The following is a 20026-nucleotide window of genomic DNA, read 5'->3' on the forward strand; positions in this document are numbered from 1 at the left end:
AGCTGAGGCTCCAAGACTTTGGCCACCTCCTGAGAAGAGAAGACTCCCTGGAAAAGACCCTGATGCTGGGAAAGATGGAGGGCACAAGGAGAAGGGGACGACAGAGGACGAGATGGTGGGACAGTGTTCTCGAAGCGACCAGCATGAGTTTGACCCAACTGCGGGAGGCAGTGGAAGACAAGAGTGCCTGGCGTGCTCTGGTCCAGGGGGTCACGAAGAGGCGGACACCACTAAACGACTCAACAACAATACACTGAGCGGCAGCGGCAGCTCTCTTCGGGTTTCAGGCAGGAAAAGCCTCTCGCAGCCCATCCTGGAGACTGAACCGTCAGGGGCTGAACTTTCTGCGTGCCAAGCAGGCACCCTGCCCTTCCCACAACCACTCAGACTCTGCACGGTCGAAGCGGGGCTTTCTAGCGGGGCTGTCCCTCTATTCTGCTGAGGCTCTAAGCCTGGGACGAGGATTTCTTTGAAGAAGGTTCGCCTCCCCCCAGAAATCTGTACATGCCACTCTGGTCTTGTGAACGCGCTGATATGTCTGACCTGGAAAGTCTTTGCAAAAAAAAAAAAGGGGGGGGGCCGAAAGCCGAGTCTGACCTGGATTTATAGTTGGGTGTCTGCGGATTTCACAGGGACAGGCAAAGTGTCTGAAAAAGACGGGCGCAAATCATTGAATAGGTGGAGGAGACGACTGCCTCGCAGACCCAGAAATTCTTACCCCAGAACCTGTTTTTGAGCACCTTGCTAAACGCTTCTGCTAAGCGTGTACAGAGTGCCTCTCCCTCTTCGTGCGTGGGGCTGCAGCTAAGACTGGCGCATGCGCCTCCCTTTCCAGAAAGCGAAGCAAGGCCCCCCCCCCCCAGCCGGCTTGTTCCTTGCCTGATCCTGCACCCAGGTCCACTCCGCAGCAATCAGCACTGGCCGAGGGGAGAGCGCCCCGTCCGTTCGCAAAGCGGCGCTGCTTCCACCTGCTGGCCGCTCGAGCAACTGCAGCCACGTCCGGCCCGGCCGCCCGGCAATGGCAGCGCTCTTCCGCCAGGTGGCAGCAGCGCCCTATCTCCCAGGACCTATAGCATCGTGTCTCAGGTGGTGATGCTGGGCGGCTGATGGGAGTTGTAGTCCAAAACACCTGGATGGAGAAGGCTGCCTATTGCTCAGGAGCCCTTCCTAGGGGGGCAAATTTCTCCAGGGGGGTGAGCTCCTTCTTACCCTACACCCCACGGTGCCCTCCGTAGTCTCGATTCCAAGATCTAGGGTGTGTCATGGGGGACGACTGTTCTCTTGCTCGCTCCAGTCTCTCTACGTGGGAACCTCTCATCTCCTCCCCGTCCCCCGCAGAGTGGTGCTTGCCCCCCTCTACCCCCTATCAGGTGGCAGGTCCTGTTCCCAGGGAGATAATCCCCCGTTTCCGATCCCCCCTGAGCCCTTAATCGCGTTACTTTCTCCGGGTTGTTACGGATTAGCCTCCCGGCACCTCCCAAGCTCACTTTCCTTTGCCAGGAGTTCTGGGGGCTAGGGCCCTGGCAGACTCGCCAGCCCCACTCCATCCCTGAGCTAGGGGGTCCCCCGAGGTCGAGGGTCCATTCAGGTCTTGCAGAGCTGAGCTGGTCCCTCATCAAGCCTAAGGCCTCCCAAGTCCAGGCTGAAGGCTACCTTGCAGGGCTGGCAGTCGGACCGAGGGAAGATCCTACAGCTTCACCTGCCAGGTGGCCTAGAAAGGGATCGGGGAAAGGGTGGGTTTTGTAGAGCCCCAAACAGAGAGCCCCGATTCTATGAACCTGGTGCCCTCCAGATGCAGCAGGGCTGTTTGAGGCAGTCTAAAACTCCCCAGAGCGCAGTCCTGGTGGGGGCACCTGAGGTCAGGGCCAGTCTCAAACCAGCGTTTTCTTTCTCACAGAGGCAACGCAAATGTGTCTGTCCCCCCCAAGCCTGCAAGGGAAGGAGACAAAGGGAGGCTCCTTCAATGTGCAGTGCTCCTCTCCCACCCACAAACCTTGGGGAGGGTCTCTGGAGGTGCCCCACTGCCAGCCTTGCACTTTGCAGACTTGCTGTTCCACTGGAGGTTCAAAAGCTCGGTGCGTTTGCTTCATCTCCTAGTCTTGGGGACATGGTGGATGCCCTGGCGGTTTGTCCCAGCTCTCCACAGGATCTGGTTATTTGGAATGGAGGAAGAGGCACTCTGTGTATGCTCAGAGGCACAGTGAAGACTCCCTTGCTTTATTTACATGTTCCTTTGAGCCAGAGTTCTTTTTAATAATAATCCAGGGTGGTTTCTCTATGCCTTTCCCTGGGCCAGTCTCTCCATAACACACCACTCCTCTCCCTGACAATGTAGGTTGTGCTGAAGGAGGAGGAACAGGGTGCTTGGGTCAACCACAGCCCTTAGGCAAGCGCAGGGAAGGCTCAGCACTGGAACACGTAGAATCAAAGAACTGTAGGGCAGGAAAGGGCCCCAAGGCCATCTAGCCCAACCCCCTGCAATGCAGGAATAATGAGGAAGAGACTGTCCTGGAGCATGTGCAAAGTGCCTTTCTATCACTGATGAGACAACATGCTTCTGGGAATCAGCAGGAGGCTTCCAGGTCGAGCCCCCACCCCAGCATTTTAGAAATGAGGCACTTACTGGGAAATCTGTGCACTTACTGGCTCCAACTGTGAGGACGGCTCTGCCTTGCCTGGAGCCTTCCCTGACGCTTTATCATTTATTTATTGCATTTCTATCTCCTCCCCACCCCAAAGAGCTCAAAGTGGGTCTTCCCCTTTTCCTCATCCCACAACAGCCCTGTGGAGACGCAGTGATTGGCTCCCAAGGTCACACCTAGAGGGTTTCCTGGCCACCCAGCGGAGAATTTGAACCCTTGTCTCTCCCAGGTTCTAGCTGCTGCGCCACAATATCTCTTGGGGAAAGTTACAGATGGGTAGCCGTGTTGGTCTGCCATAGTCAAAACAAAAAAAATTCCTTCCAGTAGCACCTTAAAGACCAACTAAGTTAGTTCTTGGTATGAGCTTTTGTGTGCATGCACACTTCTTCAGATACACGAAATGTATCTGAAGAAGTGTGCATGCACACGAAAGCTCATATCAAGAACTAACTTAGTTGGTCTTTAAGGTGCTACTGGAAGGAATTTTTTTTGTCTTGGGGAAAGGCCAGCGGAAAAGGCTCCTCTTCCATGGTACAGTAGCTCCTTTGTCTGTTTATTTCATTCATGGATTGCTCTCCATGGGGCATTCCAAAACGATTGACAGTAATATCTACACACCTATAGATCTATATAGACCTATATAGATATAAAACAGTTACGTATATAAGAATAAACAGTTGCACATATGACTGTTAAAAAATAAAATTGAATGTTGCCCACCCACCCACAAAAAGCAATGCTGGAGGAAGCCCAAAGGTATGAGCCAATGTCGTGACGATTCACTGGGGAGGGGTACCCCCAAAATACCCAGCACTCTGCACATGTTCACCAGTCAGCGAGCCTAAGAGCCGCGGAGGATCAGCCCAAAGGCCTAGTCCAACGCCCCGTTTCAAAGTCCACCCCCCCCTTTTTCGCCCTTTCTGGGCGACGCCCGAGTGTTAAGGCCGCCTGGATAAGCCCTGTCCGTGCGCCAGGGAGAGGACCTATTGCGCATCAGCCTCGCCTCGCCCCATCCAGGTGCGCCGGACTACAACCCCCATCAGCCCACAGCCAGCGCTGTCTGGGGGCGGATGGGAGTTGTAGTCCTCCGCCCCTGGAGCTCGGGAGGTCCGCCCAGGACCCCTCCGAAAGCTGCCAAGCGCGCTCCGCGAACCCGCCTCCTTTGCAGCCATCCATCCGAGCGCAGCGCGGGGCGCCTAAGGAGGAGTTGGGGGGAGGATCCGGTGGCGGAGGGGTTAAGGCAGCTCTTGGCCGGCCCCCAGCTATTGTGGGGCGGGGGGGGCGTGTGCAGGCAGTCAGCTGGTTGGGAGGGGGCCGGACTTCCTGGTGCTGGGGCTTGTCAACAGGCGGAGAGGAAGGCAGGCAGGCAGGCGGGCGAGGGAGAGAGAGAGGCTGGGCAGCGCTAGGCAGACGAGGAGCCGCCGCCGCCTCCGCGATCGGGGAGGGCTGCCCGGGCTGCCCACCCACCCGCAAAAAGCAAGGAGCCCGGGGGGGGGCGGCCAACGCCGGGCAACTTTGCTCCTCCGCGCAGCAGGCTCTCCGTTCCTGCAGAAGTGGCCCCTAGCGCACCCCGGGCCCTTGCGGGCACCCCTTGGAGACCGCCAGGATGCGCCCGCGCCTGAGCAGCGCCCTGGCCCCCTAGCCCCCCAGGAGGGAGCCGGGAGCCCCGCCAGCAACCATGCAGGATCGCCCGGCGGCTGCCAGCGCTCGTCCTTAGGCCCCGGCGGGCCACCCCACGCCCAGCCGCGCCGGATGCTGGCATGCGCCTGGCTTGGCCCCCGCGCCTTCTGCCTGCTGGTGCCCCCGCGCCTCGACCCCCCTGGCGTCGCCGGCGAGTCTGGCCTGGCCATGGCCCTGGGCTGGTGCTGACCCCGACGGCAGGGCTGGCTCCTTGACCTGGAGAGGCTGCGCTGCTCCTCTGCCCTCCGCGCCCGCTTTCCTCGGGACCATGAGCGGCGGCAAGAAGAAGAGCGGCTTCCAGATCACCAGCGTCACCTCGGACTACGAGCAGCAGAAGGAGGCGGGCTCGTCCCCAGGAGGGGAGGCCAAGGGCCCCTCCAGCCCCAAAGTGTCCCGGGGCGCTGAGGAAGCCGACCCCCTCGAGGACGACGGCGGAGCCTCTGTGCCCAAGAACGGGCCCTCGGCCTTGGGCTCCCCGGGGGTGGCCCCCGCCTTCCAGGGCCCGGCTGGGGCCGCCTCCCGCTTCCGGGTGGTGAAGCTGGACCAGGGTTCGGGAGAGCCCTACAAGAGGGGCCGCTGGACTTGCCGGGACTTCTACGAGCAGGAGGCAGACTACCACCTGACGGGGCGCCTGGCGGAGTCGGGGAGGCACCCCCAGTCCCTGGACTCCCGGCTGGAGGTGGCCGGGCTCCTGGCAAGGCCCCCCAGCCCCTTCAGCCCCCAGCCCCAGCGCCGAGGGGGCTACCTGCAGTCCCAGCTGGTGCTCCCCTCGCCCGGGCACTCGGGCCACCAGGCCCGCTCGCTGGGAGGAGGCTTGCCCGTGCTCATCCGCCCCATCAGGACTCCCCCCAGCCCCGTGGCGCCACGCAGCCCCCTGGTGGCTCTGGAAACCCGCCCGGCAGCTCCCGGCGAAGGCGGCAGGGAAGCTGGCGAACCGGGCCCCTTGGCGGGCACCATTCCATCCCTGATGGTGGAGGAGCACCTGCTGCCCAAGAGCGTCGCCCAGCTCCTCCCAAGGGGGACAGAGGAGCGGCGCAAGGTGAGAGGCGTTGGCCAGCTGTGGTGGGCTTTGCGGGTGCGGGGAGGACGAGGCTCCCGAGTTTGTGTGTGTCTCCATACACTGGGGCCACTTGGGGACACAGTGAGTTTCAGCTGAGCCTAAAGAGGATGGATTTAGGCCTGGGGAAGCCCCCAAGCACACCTGGACCTTACAGGGTGCTCTCTCTCTGTGTGTGTTTTCTTTGCCCTGCGGAACTCCTCGCTGCTTGGAATTATACATTGCATGCACCAGTTCTCCAGATGCCCTCCTTTCACCTTCCGGGCTGGCAGCACTAAAAACCTTTCAGTTCCACAAATCAGGGGTGGAGGAACGGGGGCCTGGGCAAGACTGGCACCCCACAGCGCTTCTGTGGCTCAGCAAGGATTTCATCCCAGGTCGTGGAACCTCCTCCCCACAGCACTTCGGCCACAGGTCCTCTCTGTCCTGGTTCTCCAGCCTCTGGACATAGCTGCCCTTTCGTGACCGAGGTGCATGATGGGAGAATCTCTTGGTGGGCCCTGGGTGGCCCCATTGGTCTGTTCTGGGGGTGCGATGGGTGGGAGTGGGTGACCAGACTTTGGCAGCCGGATCCTACCCAGCCAAGCAGGACTTGGGGGTCCGCAAGCCAGTCCCACCTTTCCCACCCCCGTCAGAACAACGAGCCATTGATTTATTTTGTTGAGGGCTGAGCAGGAAGGAAGGAGCCGGACGCCTGGGTCCTTCTGGAGCAAGGTCCCCAGGAAGGCGCAGGACGAGGGGGGCAGGAGGGCCTCTTCTCCCCACACCATCCTCTTCACTCCACCCCCTGCCCCTCCACCAGCCTCCTTCCTCTCTTCCTAGAAATCCCTCTCTGTTCCTTCCAGCCAGGGGACACAGGGCCTCTTGTTTTCTGCCTCATCCGCCCTGACGCTCCTTGGAATAAACCCCCAGTGACCCTCCGCAGCCGTGGGGAGGGGTGTGGGTCTGTCACCACTCACTTAACCACCAGGCTCTGGGTGGGGGGGGGTGGCTTTCCCCAAGTCTGCAGGCCAGCGGAAGGCCTTCCAGCTCTGGTGCCAGCTAGAGGTGAGGTGGGTTGGGGGCAGCAGCTGTGGGTCAAGCTCACACACTCTCTCTCTCTCCCTGCCTCGCAGGTCTTGCCCAGAGAGTCCCGCTCGCGCCCATCCTCCCCGGCTCCCCCGCTCTTCCGAGATGCCAGCCCCTGCCGCAGGACCTCCGACCCCTTTGGCGCTGGCCGCTTCAGCCTGGCGCGGTCCATGTTCGGCATGGGGGGCGCCCAGGACAGCGACGACGACAGGTGAGGCATGGCGTGTGACGCCCCAGTTTTGTCTGTGTGTGCCAACAGGGTGTGTGTGGAGGGGGAAATTCTAAAAATCACAGAACCGCAGAGTTGGGAGGGCCCTAGAGTCAACTAGTCCACCCGCCGAGGTGATGCAGGAATCACATCTAAGGCAAATTATTATTCATATTAATTTATTGCCTTCACCCCTAAGGTCCCAGGGTGGGTTACAGGCATCAAAACACTGTGGTTTTTTTATTTGAAAAGTGGAACGACTTTAAAGGCCGATTGGCCCAGTCTGGGAGGTATGGGGGGGCATTGTGCAAATAACAGTCCCTCTTCTCACCCCCCCTTGTCTTTCTCTGAAAGCCAAAGTAGTTATTGGATGTGTGTTGGCATGTGGGGGTGAAGGGGGTGCTGGCAGGTTCATAGGAAAGGTAATCCCCCCCCCCAAGAACTCAAGGGAAGGCTGAGTATGGAGTAGCTCCACCAATGGATAATGGCCTGATTTCTTAATTTCCGAGAGGGTAGAGACTGAGGGGCCAAAGGCCTTTTCCCCTCCAGTGTGGGGGAGGGAGGGAGCTGCACTCCGCATATGCTCAGAGGCACCACAGCCTATGTGACCGGGCTGAGCCTTGGCAAAGCTTGCCTGGGTTCCTTGGTCATAGCTGTCTTGGCGGGGGCGGGGGGGGGCGGGGAGAAAGTGTTCAGACTTGGGCAAGAGGAAGGAAATGGGGGGCGGTTAGGACTCCACGCTCTCCCTCCTCCCTCCAGCAGCCTCCCGCTGAGAGCGGAACAATTTGTACAAAGCAGCCACATCTGTATCTGGTTGCGTCGTCGCAATATTCATTTGCTCCGGTGACAGGCCGCCCGCGGTGGCTTCGGGACAGGCGTCTCGGAGGGAGGGGAAGCTGCGGTGCGCCCTGCAGCGGAAATTCAGCGGCGGCTCAAAGGGGTGTTTCCAGGGCGCTGAGGACTAGGAACATGCTTTGAAACGCGGGGAGGGGAAACCTTGAAAACTGTGGTCAGGTGGCCACCTGCCAGTCATTTTCTGGCTGCGATTCCTGCATTGCAGAGGGCAGGCCTGGGCGACCGCCGGGGTCCCTTCGTTTTACGAAAAAGGGAAGCTTGCGACTTTTTCCTTTTAGTGGGTGGGTTCCAGGCCTTCTGCTCTCCCAGGCAGGTGAGATTCTCCACACTTCCCTGCCGCTGGGCTATTTCCGTCTCGGCCCTGGGAGCTTGCCAGCCCCTGCAGTGGGCACGGACGGATCTATTTCAAGTGTGACCCTCCATGACCCTCTGCCAGCTCTGCCCAGTTCCGCTCTGCTGCCAAACACCGTCTCCTCTCCAAGCCGGGGTGGGGGGGACACCTTCTCTGCCCTCGTTGCCCCCCAACCGCATCGTTCGGGAGGCCGGCCAAAGGCCACGCAAAGCCTCCCATTGCCATGGCTGGGGCCCCATGCTCTCTGGCTCATGCCGGCACCCCAGAACCACGTGCCACGGCCGTCCTTCCTTCTGCACACATCCAAGCATGCATGGCATTTTTATTTATTTTTAAAAATGTAGCAGGTGGGTTTGCAGCCGCAGCAGGCAGTCCAGGGACCAGAAGCAGGCCTGGGAGGGCAGGGCGGGCAGAAAATGCTGCGCATTTCCTCCTCCCTCCCTCCCTCCCAGAAGGGAGGAGATGTCTCCAAATGGGGATGAGAGCATTGGCCCGGAAGAAATAGCAGCCGTGCACTGATGCATTGATCCCACATGGGGAGCCAAGGGTTGTCCCGTGGGGATGGGGGGCAAAAGCGAAGCAAGGAGCCCTTACAACCAGGGGCAGGGGGGGCAAGTCAGGCCGAAGTCTCCTCCTGAGCACAACTCCCAAGCCCTCTGTCCCTTGGCTCCCACACAGGCACATAAGAAAAGCCCTGCAGGATCAGGCCCATAGCCCACCTCGCCCAGCGTCCTGTTCCCACAGCAGCCAACCAGAACCCCCGAAAGAAAACCCACAAGTGGGATTTGAGCACAAGAGCCACCATCTCCTTCTTGTGGCTCCCGATTCAGAAGCATGGCTCTTTCCGACTGTGGAAGCTGAGCATAACCATCCTGGCTGGCTAGCTAGCGTGTGTGTGTGTGTGTGTATTTTCAAGGCACATTTAATAATAATAATAATAAATTTTATTTATACCCCGCCCTCCCCAGCCAGGACCGGGCTCAGGGCGGCTCACACCAAATATAAAAACAATTGATTAGAATACAGCTTAAAAAACAAAATTAAAAGACAACAATTAAAACATTAAAATGCAGCCTCATTTCAGTGGAACTTAATCAAAAACTTTTGGGGGGATAGATTTAAAAACCCTCTTTCCCCCAAAGGACGTCAGGGCAGATTCTTCCCACGCTGCCCTCCTTTATCTCCACAGCAACCCTCCAAGGCGAGTTGGGCCACATTTGCACCAAACTAAAGTACTATGATGCCCCTTTAAACAGGCATGGCTCCCCCCCCCCAAAAAAAAAACGGATTCCAGGATATGTTAAGGGTGCTGAGACCTTCCCCTCTATTCTCCTCAGGGTGGTTGAAAAGTCAGTCTCTCCTCCCAATGAACTCTGGGAACTGCCTGTTTAAAAGCCACATTGTGGTGCTTTAAAGATATGAACCAGACAGACAGGACAGACCGACCGAGCCAGGAGGCTGTGTCTGTGTGGGGATTTGAATCTGGGCCCCTGCCACTTTTAGCCGCACAGACCCATCTGCAGCCTCCTCCCTGCTCCTGCAAGCAGGCTGGCTGTTCAGGTCCCACACGGGCCAAACCCTGAATACAGGCGCATGCTTATTTTCACACTGACGGCCTGTGGCTTCACTCCCCTCCAACCACCACCGCATACCTACAGCATCTCCAGCGGAGGGGAGAGGGGTTTGCATTTTAACACCTTGCAACCCAACCCTGGAAGCAAGCGCAGATTGCCCTGGATGGTGCCCGCACTTCTCTCCCTCCCAGCGGTGGGACGGGAGAGGCCGGGCCAAAGCCGCAGCAAGGAGGAGGAGAAGGAGGCTGGTTTCAGCCAGCACCCACCACATTCCTCCCGCGATTTGGCTCTGCTATTCTTAGCCCTGTTTATGCAAGGGCTACCTTGGAGGGGCGCGGGAGGACTCCGTGGAGAGGGGGTGCTGGAGGGCAGCCAGAGGGTGGAGTTAGGGGCAGCGTGGCATTCAGAGCGGGGTGCCCCCTTCTGCAGGACAGCCCTGAAACATGGGGGAAGTTGGCACAGTTGCTACAGCTCAGCAGGAGAGGAAGAGACAGCCCTGACCCCTGGAATAAATCCTTTTGAGGTGTTGGGAGAAGGAGGAGGAGGCCTGGGCTGAGGCGCATGTGAGGCGTGCAGGAAGGAGCGGGTGCAATTCGGAGCAGGCCCCTGTTCCTTCCTGCCCAGCTGGTGCGAATGTGCCCCTGGGCCAAGGAGGATCCTTCTCCCTGTCACTTCCGAAACCTGCAAGACGGGTTCTTGTCCTCACACAGGTTCATGCCCCGCTGACCCCCACCCCACCCCAAACGGTGCCCAGGTCTGGGGTTAACCCATGGGTTGCTGGGCACCCCCTCGATCCATTTTTTCCAGGGGTTCGCCAAACTCAACGCCCTCGGGATATCTAGGGCTGCAACTTCCCTCAGTCGCCAGCCAGCTGGTTGGCAACGCACCCGGTAGGCACTGCCTCCGCCAGGCTTTGGCAGAGAGCAATGGCTGCCGGGTGATTTAGGGGAGAATGAAACCCCACCCAAAGCTTTGGACTTCAATAGAGATCTTGGGCTGCGCTCCCAACACGGTTAGCGGGGCAGGTTTTTCGGGGAAGGAGGCCTTCCTCAAGTTAGACTCAGCAGGGGTCAGCAACCTTTTCCAGCCGTGGGCTGGTCAACCGTCCCTCAGACCATGTGGTGGGCCGGACTATATTTTGAAAAAAAAAATAACGAACGAATTCCTATGCCCCACAAATAACCCAGAGCTGCATTTTAAATAAAAGCACACATTCTACTCATATGAAAACACCAGGCAGGCCCCACAAATAACCCAGAGGTGCATTTTAAATAAAAGCGCACATTCTACTCATGTAAAAACACCAGGCAGGCCCCACAAATAACCCAGAGGTGCATTTTAAATAAAAGCGCACATTCTACTCATGTAAAAACACCAGGCAGGACCCACAAATAACCCAGAGATGCGTTTTAAATAAAGGGGCACGTTCTACTCATGTTAAAACACGCTGATTCCCGGACTGTCCGTGGGCTGGATTGAGAAGGCGATTGGGCCGCATCCGGCCCCCGGGCCTTAGGTTGCCTACCCCTCTGAGCCAGAGGGTCCATGAAAAGAGGGCAGACCCCACAGCTCAAGAGCAGGCACCCACCCTGCAGAGGAAAGAAGCACCATTTGCAACAGAACCACAGAATAGCAGAGCTGGAAGGGACCCTAAGGGGACATCCAGCCCAACCCCTGGCAATACAGGAATCGCAGTGAAAGGAGCCCTGACGGATGAGCATCCAACCTCTGCTAAAAAACCTCCAAGGAAGGTGCGTCCGCCACCCCCTGAGGGAGTCCGCACTGCTGTCAAACGGCTTGGACCCTCAGACAGCTCTTTCTAACAGCTGCCTCATCCCCAAGACCCGGGGCAGCCACAGTGAAACACCCAACTTCCTCCCCACTCCCCTGTGCTTTAATTCAGACTCTGTACATGTTTATTCCTGTTTTAAACCTTAACCGAGCTAGAACGTTTTTTTTGGGGGGTGTTAATTAGATTTGGGCAAATCTCCAAAGCAAAGGGAGTGGCAGAGTTTGGGGGGCAGGCAGTGCCACACCCCACTTGCACCCTGACACCCAGGGGCTGCAGCTGGCTACCTCCTTGCCCCAGCGAGGGTGTCGTGGGTGGGAAAGCACTGCAGGCCTGCCTTTGGACTCCCACGATTGGCCCGTGGGAGGGGAGGGAAGGAGGTAGGAGGGAGGCCAAGGTCACCCTGCCCTTGCCTCACGAGGGAGGGTCATAGAATCATAGAATCATAGAGTTGGAAGAGACCACAAGGGCCATGGAGTCCAACCCCCTGCCAAGCAGGAAACACCATCAGAGCACTCCTGACATATGGTTGTCAAGCCTCTGCTTAAAGACCTCCAAAGAAGGAGACTCCACCACACTCCTTGGCAGCAAATTCCACTGTCCAACAGCTCTTACTGTCAGGAAGTTCTTCCTCATGTTTAGGTGGAATCTTCTTTCTTGTAGTTTGGATCCATTGCTCCGTGTCCGCTTCTCTGGAGCAGCAGAAAACAACCTTTCTCCCTCCTCTATGTGACATCCTTTTATATATTTGAACATGGCTATCATATCACCTCTTAACCTCCTCTTCTCCAGGCTAAACATGCCCAGCTCCCTTAGCCGTTCCCCATAAGGCATCATTTCCAGGCCTTTGACCATTTTGGTTGCCCTCCTCTGGACACGTTCCAGTTTGTCAGTGTCCTTCTTGAACTGTGGTGCCCAGAACTGGACACAGTACTCCAGGTGAGGTCTGACCAGAGCAGAATACAGTGGCACTATTACTTCCCTTGATCTAGATGCTATACTCCTATTGATGCAGCCCAGAATTGCATTGGCTTTTTTAGCTGCTGCGCCACACTGTTGGCTCATGTCAAGTTTGTGGTCAACCAAGACTCCTAGATCCTTTTCACATGTACTGCTCTCAAGCCAGGTGTCCCCCATCTTGTATTTGTGCCTCTCAAATCAGTAGGCTTCCTCTTCGAACAGGCTTTGGGAAGGGGAACCCAGGTCTCTGCGTCTGACGTTTGGTCTCAGAATCCAAGAAATGTAGCATTGGAAGGGACACCACAGGGTTATCTAGTCCAACCCCACCAAAAAGCAGGAATAGCAGCTAAAGAATTTGAACTGATTTTAAAATGAAATGGTTTTAGAATGTTGTATCATTTTACTGTTGTTAGCTGCTCTGAGCCCGGCTTCGGCTGGGGAGGGCGGGATATAAATAAAATTTTATTACAGAGGTACCTAGGGTTACATACGCTTCAGGTTCCAGATGCTCCAGGTTACAGACTCCACTAACCCAGAAATAGTGCTTCAGGTTAAGAACTTTGCTTCAGGATGAGAACAGAAATCGTGCTCCGGCGGCATGGCAGCAGCGGGAGGCCCCATTAGCTAAAAGTGGTGCTTCAGGTTAAGAACAGTTTCAGGTTAAGTACGGACCTCAGGAACGAATTAAGTACTTAACCTGAGGTACCACTGTATTATTATTATTATTATTATTATTATTATTATTATTATTTATTTATTATTAGAATCCCTGGCAAGTAGCTGTTCAGCCTTTGCTTTCCAAACCTCCAATGAAGGAGAGTCCATTGCCTCCTGAGGTCATAGAATTAGAAGGGACCCCCCACTGCAATCTAGACCAACCTCTCCGCAACACAGAGGTTCCCAGCACAAAGCCATTGCCGCAAGTGCCCTAGGGACAATCCTGGGTCCCATTTTTTTTCTACCCTTCACCGCAAGGAGCCCCGAAGTCCCTATGCACACATGTATGTGTGTGTCTGCACATATACACACACACACACACACACACACACACCTTCCTTCTTTCCTCCCCCCCCCCCCCCCCCGCCAAGGCTGGGCTGGACTCTGGAGCTCCCCCCCCCCCCGCTGAGGAGCGCCTGGTGCTGCGTTATGTAATGCCTTTGGGCTCTGGTCCCAGTTTCCATGGCGACGTCCCCACACCCCCTGGCATTCACACCACCCCCCCCGGACCGGATTGGCATAAACAGAGGGTGGCAGGTTTATAAAGGCCCCTTTGTGAGTCCGCCCTCCCTGCTGCATCACAGCCAAGAACAAGGCAAGGGTGAAGGGAAGGTGGACTATTTTTTTGGGGGGGGGGAGCAAAGCAAACAGCATTGATCTTGCTGTTCCCCTTCCAGGGTGGGTGGGGGGCCATCTGATTTGAGGGTGCTCCTCAAGGCACACGTCCTCTGTGTGTGGGTTTGCAGAAAGGGGGGAGAGCGGAGAATGGTGCAGCTGATGTCCCTGGCTGTCATTGATGGGGCGTGGGGTGTGGGGAGGAGAAAGAAAGGCATAAACACACACACACACACACACACACACACAGCCACATGGCCTTGGCCAATGGGAGTGAATGAGAGGGGGCCCGAGAGCCAGGCACAGAGATGGCTATTTATGCCCGGCCAGGGAGCACCGCTGGGCATCGCTGCCCAGGGAGCCCATCCCAGCGGTTCAGCGCCTCCTGCCGCTGCCACCACCCAGCCCCCTCACTCCGCCCAGGACTCCTGGGTCCCTGCCGCAGCGCTTCTAGACAGAAGACCACCGCCAGCTTGTGCAGGATCTGGGAGCGGAAGAGGACCTTAGCGAGGAGGGATCTGGGCCAGGGGTCAAAGGGCGCCTGGGGACTCCGGCGGCCCAGAAGCGCAGGACCTTCCTCGACCGCCAGCACCCGGAAGACCCGAGGAGGGAGCCGTTATGGCGCTGGACTCCCTGGGGGTGTCTGTCAAGTCCAGGGTGAGCGCCTTCGAGGTGCAGCAGGAGCCCCAGGGCTGCGGCTGCTGCATGCTCCCCGATTCGAGGGACCCCCGCCGCCCCCGGCAGCGGGGCTGCACCTCCCCGGCCCACTCTAGGGACTTGTCCCCTGCGAAGCCGAGGGAGACCCCCAAGGGACGCAGGAAGCTGAACGGACGGAAGAAAGAGGTGGACAAGACCCTCGTCTCCCTCCTGCTTGTCCTGCACAGGTAGTAGAGGGGGCAGATTTCGGGGGGGTGGGAGTTTGAGGCAAGCATGGGGGGTGTTTGGGGGGGCGTTGATGGTTGGGCAGGGGTATTGAGGCTAAGGAGGATAACTGCTAGGGAGTGTGGGGTCAAGGGCATCAGGACAACTGTGGATGGGTCAGGGAGAACCTCAAAACCCTGTTCCGCCACAAACCTGTTTACTGCATGGCCTTGGAGTAATATCTCCCCCTGGCCTACCTTGCAGGGTTCTTGGGAGGATAGAGGAGGGATGGGGGAGCTCTCAGGAGGAAGGGTCTGAGTGAAAAATGCAGACGAGCTTGTTGTGTGTGCCAAGAGGAGGCTGAGTGTTCGATTAGCACCAGGTATGGGGAACCTGGGAATCTCCCGCCATTGTTGGACTGCCAGTTCCCAGCTGCTCAGTTAGCCAGGGATGATGGTGGTGGGAGCTTCATGTTGGTCACCTCTGGAGTAGGGGAAAGGCAAGGGAGCTCCCTGGAGCCCTTGACTGGCCACGGATGCAAATGGAGCCCTGTGTTGGTTGGGAGCTTGGTCTAGTCCTACCAGGAAACCCTGGGCTGACATTTCAGGCGAGCAAAGCGGCCCAAGCTGGGAGCGTTAAGGCAAGGGTTTCTCCGCAGAGAAAAGCAACTGCTTTTAAATATCTCTAATTGTAATAGTTTTTCGGGAGAGTTTTAGAAACTGTTTGTGCTTTTTTATTATTAAGAAAACGTGCGTCTGTTTTGCTGCCCTGGGCTCCTTGGGGGAAGAAGGGCAATCCCTCAATCAGAAAAACAACCCCCCAAACCCACCCGGGTGTGCCCAGAATTAGGGTGCTTATTTTGCAGCGTGTCACGACTAAACGGGTGGGGCTCAAACGGGTCTGGAGACACACAGCTTCCCAAGACAGAAGCCTTTCCCTGCTAACCCTCCTCCACCCGTCCCCCAGATGCAGTTGTCCTCACTGGCAGCTGAAAGGTGCGCTGGTCTCGCTTCAAGTCTTGTTCTCGTTACCACTTAATTCTTGCAAGCATTAAGTGTTTGGGGGTAAAGAATTAGGTGTTGTTGTCTGGGGGTGGCGCCTAGCAAGGTCTTGTTTAAGAGATATTTGTGGCTGTGTGACGATACCATTCAAGCTCATTGGAAGTGCAATCCCCCACCCAGCAAGAATTTTGGACACTGTAAAGTTATCCCCCCCAGTTGCGATTCCTGCATTGTGGGGGTTGGACTAGACAACGCTTTTGGCGCCTTCAAATTCTGCAGTTCTACGATTCTACAGTGCCCAGAATACTTTGGGGGGGGGGGAATGCGCTTTAGAAGTATAGTGTGTATGCCACCCCTGTCTTGCAAAGGAGGGAGGCGAACTCAAAGGGAGCTGAGCATGCGATGCAGCAGCAAAAATAGCTAACACAATTCCACCGGAGTCTGGTGTCCAGATCGAGGGGTCAGAGTCCTGGACGCCACAATTTAAGAGGGATATTGACAAGCTGGAAGGTGTGCAGAGGATAAAGACCAAGGTGATCAAGCGTCTGGAAACCAACCCTTGCGAGGAACGATTGAGGGAGTTGGGTATGTTTAGCCTGGGGAAGAAGAGACTGAGAGGGAATGTGAGGACCAAATATTTAAAGGGCTCCCACATGGAAGAGGGAGCAAGCTTGCTTTCTGCTGCCGCAGAGGGAAAGACCCGAACCAATTGATTGAAGCTGCAAGAAAGGGGATTCCAAAGAAACATTAGAAAGAATTTTCTAGTGTGGTCTTCAGCTGTACAGTGGTACCGCGGGTTAAGTACTTAATTCGTTCCGGAGGTCCGTACTTAACCTGAAACTGTTCTTAACCTGAAGCACCACTTTAGCTAATGGGGCCTCCTGCTGCTGCCGTGCCGCCGGAGCACAATTTCTGTTCTTATCCTGAACCAAAGTTCTTAACCTGAAGCACTATTTCTGGCTTAGTGCAGTGTGTAACCTGAAGCGTATGTAACCTGAAGCGTATGTAACCACCAGAGGTACCACTGTAGTTCCTGCCTTGCGAGAACAGAAGTGGTGGAGGTTGGCTAAAGAGTGGGGTGTGTGTGTGTCTTGTCTGTCTTGCCTCCTGATCCACCTGTCCGTCTCTTCCTCACAGCGGAACCAACAGCAGCATGATCGCCATAGACAACAAGATTGAACAAGCCATGGTGAGTCCAAGGGGTGGGGGAAATGTCGCAGGCCCCCCCCCCTCCAGGCTGGGACTGTGGCCCTGCTGAGCTCTGTCCGGGCTCTGAAGCCCTCTACACATGGGCAGGAAAGGGTCGTAGTGGGTGAACAGATGAGCATCCCTCCCTCCCTCTCGGAAAAAAAAAAAGCAAGGGTCCAGCCAGACTGGCCCACAAAATATGCATTTTAGGCAATCTATTTGTTCATACCTGAGCGGCTTACGTTCAGATGTGACTTTAACCCTGGGTTCCCCCATCCCTTCTCCCCGTTTTGTGCTATTTGCTGTTTCCGTAGAAGCTGCTCATGTCACCCATGTAAAAAAATAAAATAATGGACAATGGTACCCACGGAAAACTGGTGGGAGTGCTTTTAAAGCGGAGCAGACGTCACCTTCGGATTTTCTGAGGGCAGGAAAACTCCAGGTTTAGCAGGGGGCTGTTTGGGACAGCAGCTGTTTCCGGTGAACGCTGCATGGATAAGGTGGGAATTAAAGCGTATAGTTAAGCTATGGAACTCCCTGCCACAGGAGGCAGTTACAGGCGCCAATTTGGGTGGCTATAAAGAGGATGGGATAAATCCATGGGGGAGGAGAGGGCTATTGGTGGCTGTGAGCCAGGATGGCTTTGCCCTACTTCCTCAGCTGGAGGCAGCGATGCTTCTGAATACCAATGGCTGGAAGCCACAGGAGGTTGGCTTGAATCCTGTTTTGGGGCTCCCCCGTTTGGACACCTGGCAGGCCACTGCGAGAACAGGATGCCGGACTAGGTGGGCCATTGGTGTGATGCAACAGGCGCCTCTTATGTGCTTAACAGCCTCTAGGTACTCCTCTGCAAGGGGAGGGTTGCCGTGAGGGCAGTGTGTGGATCTTTACATGCTGGAGGGTCCCTACTTCAATCCTCGGCTCCTACAAGGAGGGCTGAAATCCTGAAGGGCAAGTGTTGCTGAGCTAGCTGGACCAGACAGTCTGGACTGGAAGGAGGCGGCTGCAAAATCAGAACTGAGAATCAGTTGTAGCACAGGGTTTCTATGGCTGTGTGTGTGTGGAGGCAGCAACTCTTCGGCTGCGACTCCTTTGTTGCAGGAGTTTTGGCCTATAGCAGGCATGTCCAACCCGTCGATCGCGATCTACTGGTCAGTCGCGGGTGCCTTCCAGGTTGATCTTTGGTTGAACTGAAAAACGAACTCAGAAATCGCAGGCTCTTGGGAGTTGGACGTGCCTGGCCTCTATGATCTTTAGGGGGGGGGGCCTTCCAACGCTACAATTCTATGGCCTCAGAAGGCAGTGGACTCTCTTTCATTGGAGGTTTAAAAGCAGAGGTGGGCAGGGGGCATCTTTCAGGGATTAAAGGTAAAGGGACCCCTGACCGTTAGGTCCAGTCGTGACCGACTGGGGTTGCGGCGCTCATCTCGCTTTATTGGCTGAGGGAGCCGGCGTACAGCTTCCGGGTCATGTGGCCAGCATGACTAAGCCGCTTCTGGCAAACCAGAGCAGTGCATGGAAATGCCGTTTACCTTCCCACCGGAGCGGTACCTATTTATCTACTTGCACTGGTGTGCTTTTGAGCTGCTAGGTTGGCAGGAGCAGGGACCGATCAACGGGAGCTCACCCCGTCGCAGGGATTCAAATCACCGACCTTCTGATCGGCAAGTCCTAGGGTCTGTGGTTTAACCCACAGCGCCACCCGCGTCCCCTTTCAGGGATTAATTGGCTGCAATACTGCGGAACGGTTGGTTACCGAAGCTGGGGAGGATATTAGAAAAGACGCTGGGGAGATAAACGGCCTCTTTCAGAGCCTGCGGGAGGGAGTTCCACAATTGACGTGCTGCATGAACTACATGACAAACGCTACAATCCTGTGCGTGGAGGCTTCCCACATGCCTGACGGTGTCCCTGGCCTCTCTCTCTCTCTCTGTGTGCCCCACTCCGTTCTAGGACCTGGTGAAAAGCCACCTGATGTTTGCCGTGCGGGAGGAGGTGGAGATCCTGCGGGAGCAGATCAAGGAGCTGTCGGACCGCAACGCCTTGCTGGAGCAGGAGAACGCCCTCCTGCGCTCCCTGGCCAGCGCAGAGCAGCTCAGCCGCTTCCAGGCCCAGCTCCACGCCAACGCCAAGCCTCCTTCCAGCGGTGCCGCGTGACCCTGGGCCGGCAGGAGGGGGCTGGACTTGGACATTGAGGGGGGTGTGTGTGTTTGCGTGTTTTGGGGAGGGGGCACTCACTAATGGATTTCCCGCAGATGTGAAACGTGGGTGGGGGGCACTAGCATTGCTGGAAGGGGTGTGTGTGCGTGTGCGTGTGTGGAGCCAGCCTTTTGGGGTGCTGGGTTGGGGTGGGGGGGAGAAAGGGGGCCTACTAACACAGCATGTGCCTTTTCGGGGGTGGAATCAGGAATTGGTTTTACCCCCCCAGCTCTGGGAGTGGGGGGACCTTTTTTTTGCGCAAAGACACGATTTACCAGCTGTGGAGGGGGACTGCCAGGTTGGTGGGCTGGGGCGGGGGCTTTTGGGGAGGGAAGCCGCTCACACACTTGGGAGTGATTCCTGCCTGCCCCTTATGGGCCTGACCTAGCGCCCCTTGGCCAAATCTCATTGGGACAGCTCTGCAGTCGCCCCATTGAAATGGGGAACGGGATGGGATGCGGGGCCGGAGACACGATTTGGGGTGAGGGGTGCAGGTTGGGTTGGGTGCGGGGTGGGGGGCGGATGGAGCTGGCAATAAATTTTCTATTAAGGACACTTTTGCAGTATTTCAGGTTATTAAAGTACAAGACTGCTAATGTCACTCTGTGTGGCGTGTGGATCTCTGGGCTCAAGGGAGCATGGGCTGGGGGTTCAGTTCAGAGGGGAAATGCTTTGTCGGTGTTTGATGCAAATGTCGAAAGCAGCTGCAAGAAGGGCGGTAGAGGCATCACTGGACATTTACAGAATCACAGTGAAATTGGAAAAGGGACCCCCCTCCCAAGGGTCATTAGTCCAGCCCCCTGCAATGTAGGAAGCGCGGCTAAAGAAGCCCTGGCAGATGGCCGTCCGACCTCTGCTTAGAAACCGCCAGTGCACTCCTCCCACCACCTGGCAAACACACACACACACACACACACACACACGAGGCCACATCCCCTGCCTGGCCCACCAGGCCTCTGCAGTCCATCCCGCAGTAACCTACATCCCCAAGATTGCACCATGAGGTAAAGAAGCTTGCTGACCTTAGCAGCCTCCGAGTGGCTCTGGTAAGCGAGTCAATCCAGGGAGGAATCCCCTTCCTGCCCCCCCTCTAACTCAAAGGAATTTCCTCCTACACCCAAAAAACCCACACACAAGCACAAACTGTCCCCTGAGCATAAGGAACCTTACTTGCCCTCCAGGCACCAAGCGTCCCCATCCCCTTCGAAGGAAGCAGGTGGAACCAGCTGTGAGCTTCCCAAAACCTGCAGCTGTTTCTAT

General features: G+C 56.7%; 1 protein-coding gene across 1 annotated transcript; it reads left to right on the forward strand.

The window, feature by feature from the left end:
• Window positions 1–3941: 3941 nt before the first annotated feature.
• TSC22D4 (TSC22 domain family member 4) lies at window positions 3942–19367 on the forward strand. The gene is made up of 4 exons (XM_028705005.2): window positions 3942–5361; window positions 6495–6658; window positions 16517–16568; window positions 18521–19367. Exons 1-4 carry the CDS (start codon window positions 4591–4593, stop codon window positions 18722–18724), a joined length of 1191 nt encoding a protein of 396 aa, XP_028560838.2. The 5' UTR covers window positions 3942–4590; the 3' UTR covers window positions 18725–19367.
• The last annotated feature ends 659 nt before the right edge of the window (window positions 19368–20026 follow it).

The sequence above is a fragment of the Podarcis muralis genome, chromosome 13 (assembly GCF_964188315.1).
Source record: "Podarcis muralis chromosome 13, rPodMur119.hap1.1, whole genome shotgun sequence".
In the NCBI taxonomy this organism is placed as follows: Eukaryota; Metazoa; Chordata; class Lepidosauria; order Squamata; family Lacertidae; genus Podarcis; species Podarcis muralis.

Coding starts and splice junctions, on each gene's coding strand:
- TSC22D4 (XM_028705005.2), top strand. CDS start 4,591: ATGAGCGGCGGCAAGAAGAAGAGCGGCTTCCAGATCACCAGCGTCACC. Junction 5,362..6,494: donor GGACAGAGGAGCGGCGCAAG/GTGAGAGGCGTT, acceptor CCTGCCTCGCAG/GTCTTGCCCAGAGAGTCCCG. Junction 6,659..16,516: donor CAGGACAGCGACGACGACAG/GTGAGGCATGGC, acceptor TCTTCCTCACAG/CGGAACCAACAGCAGCATGA.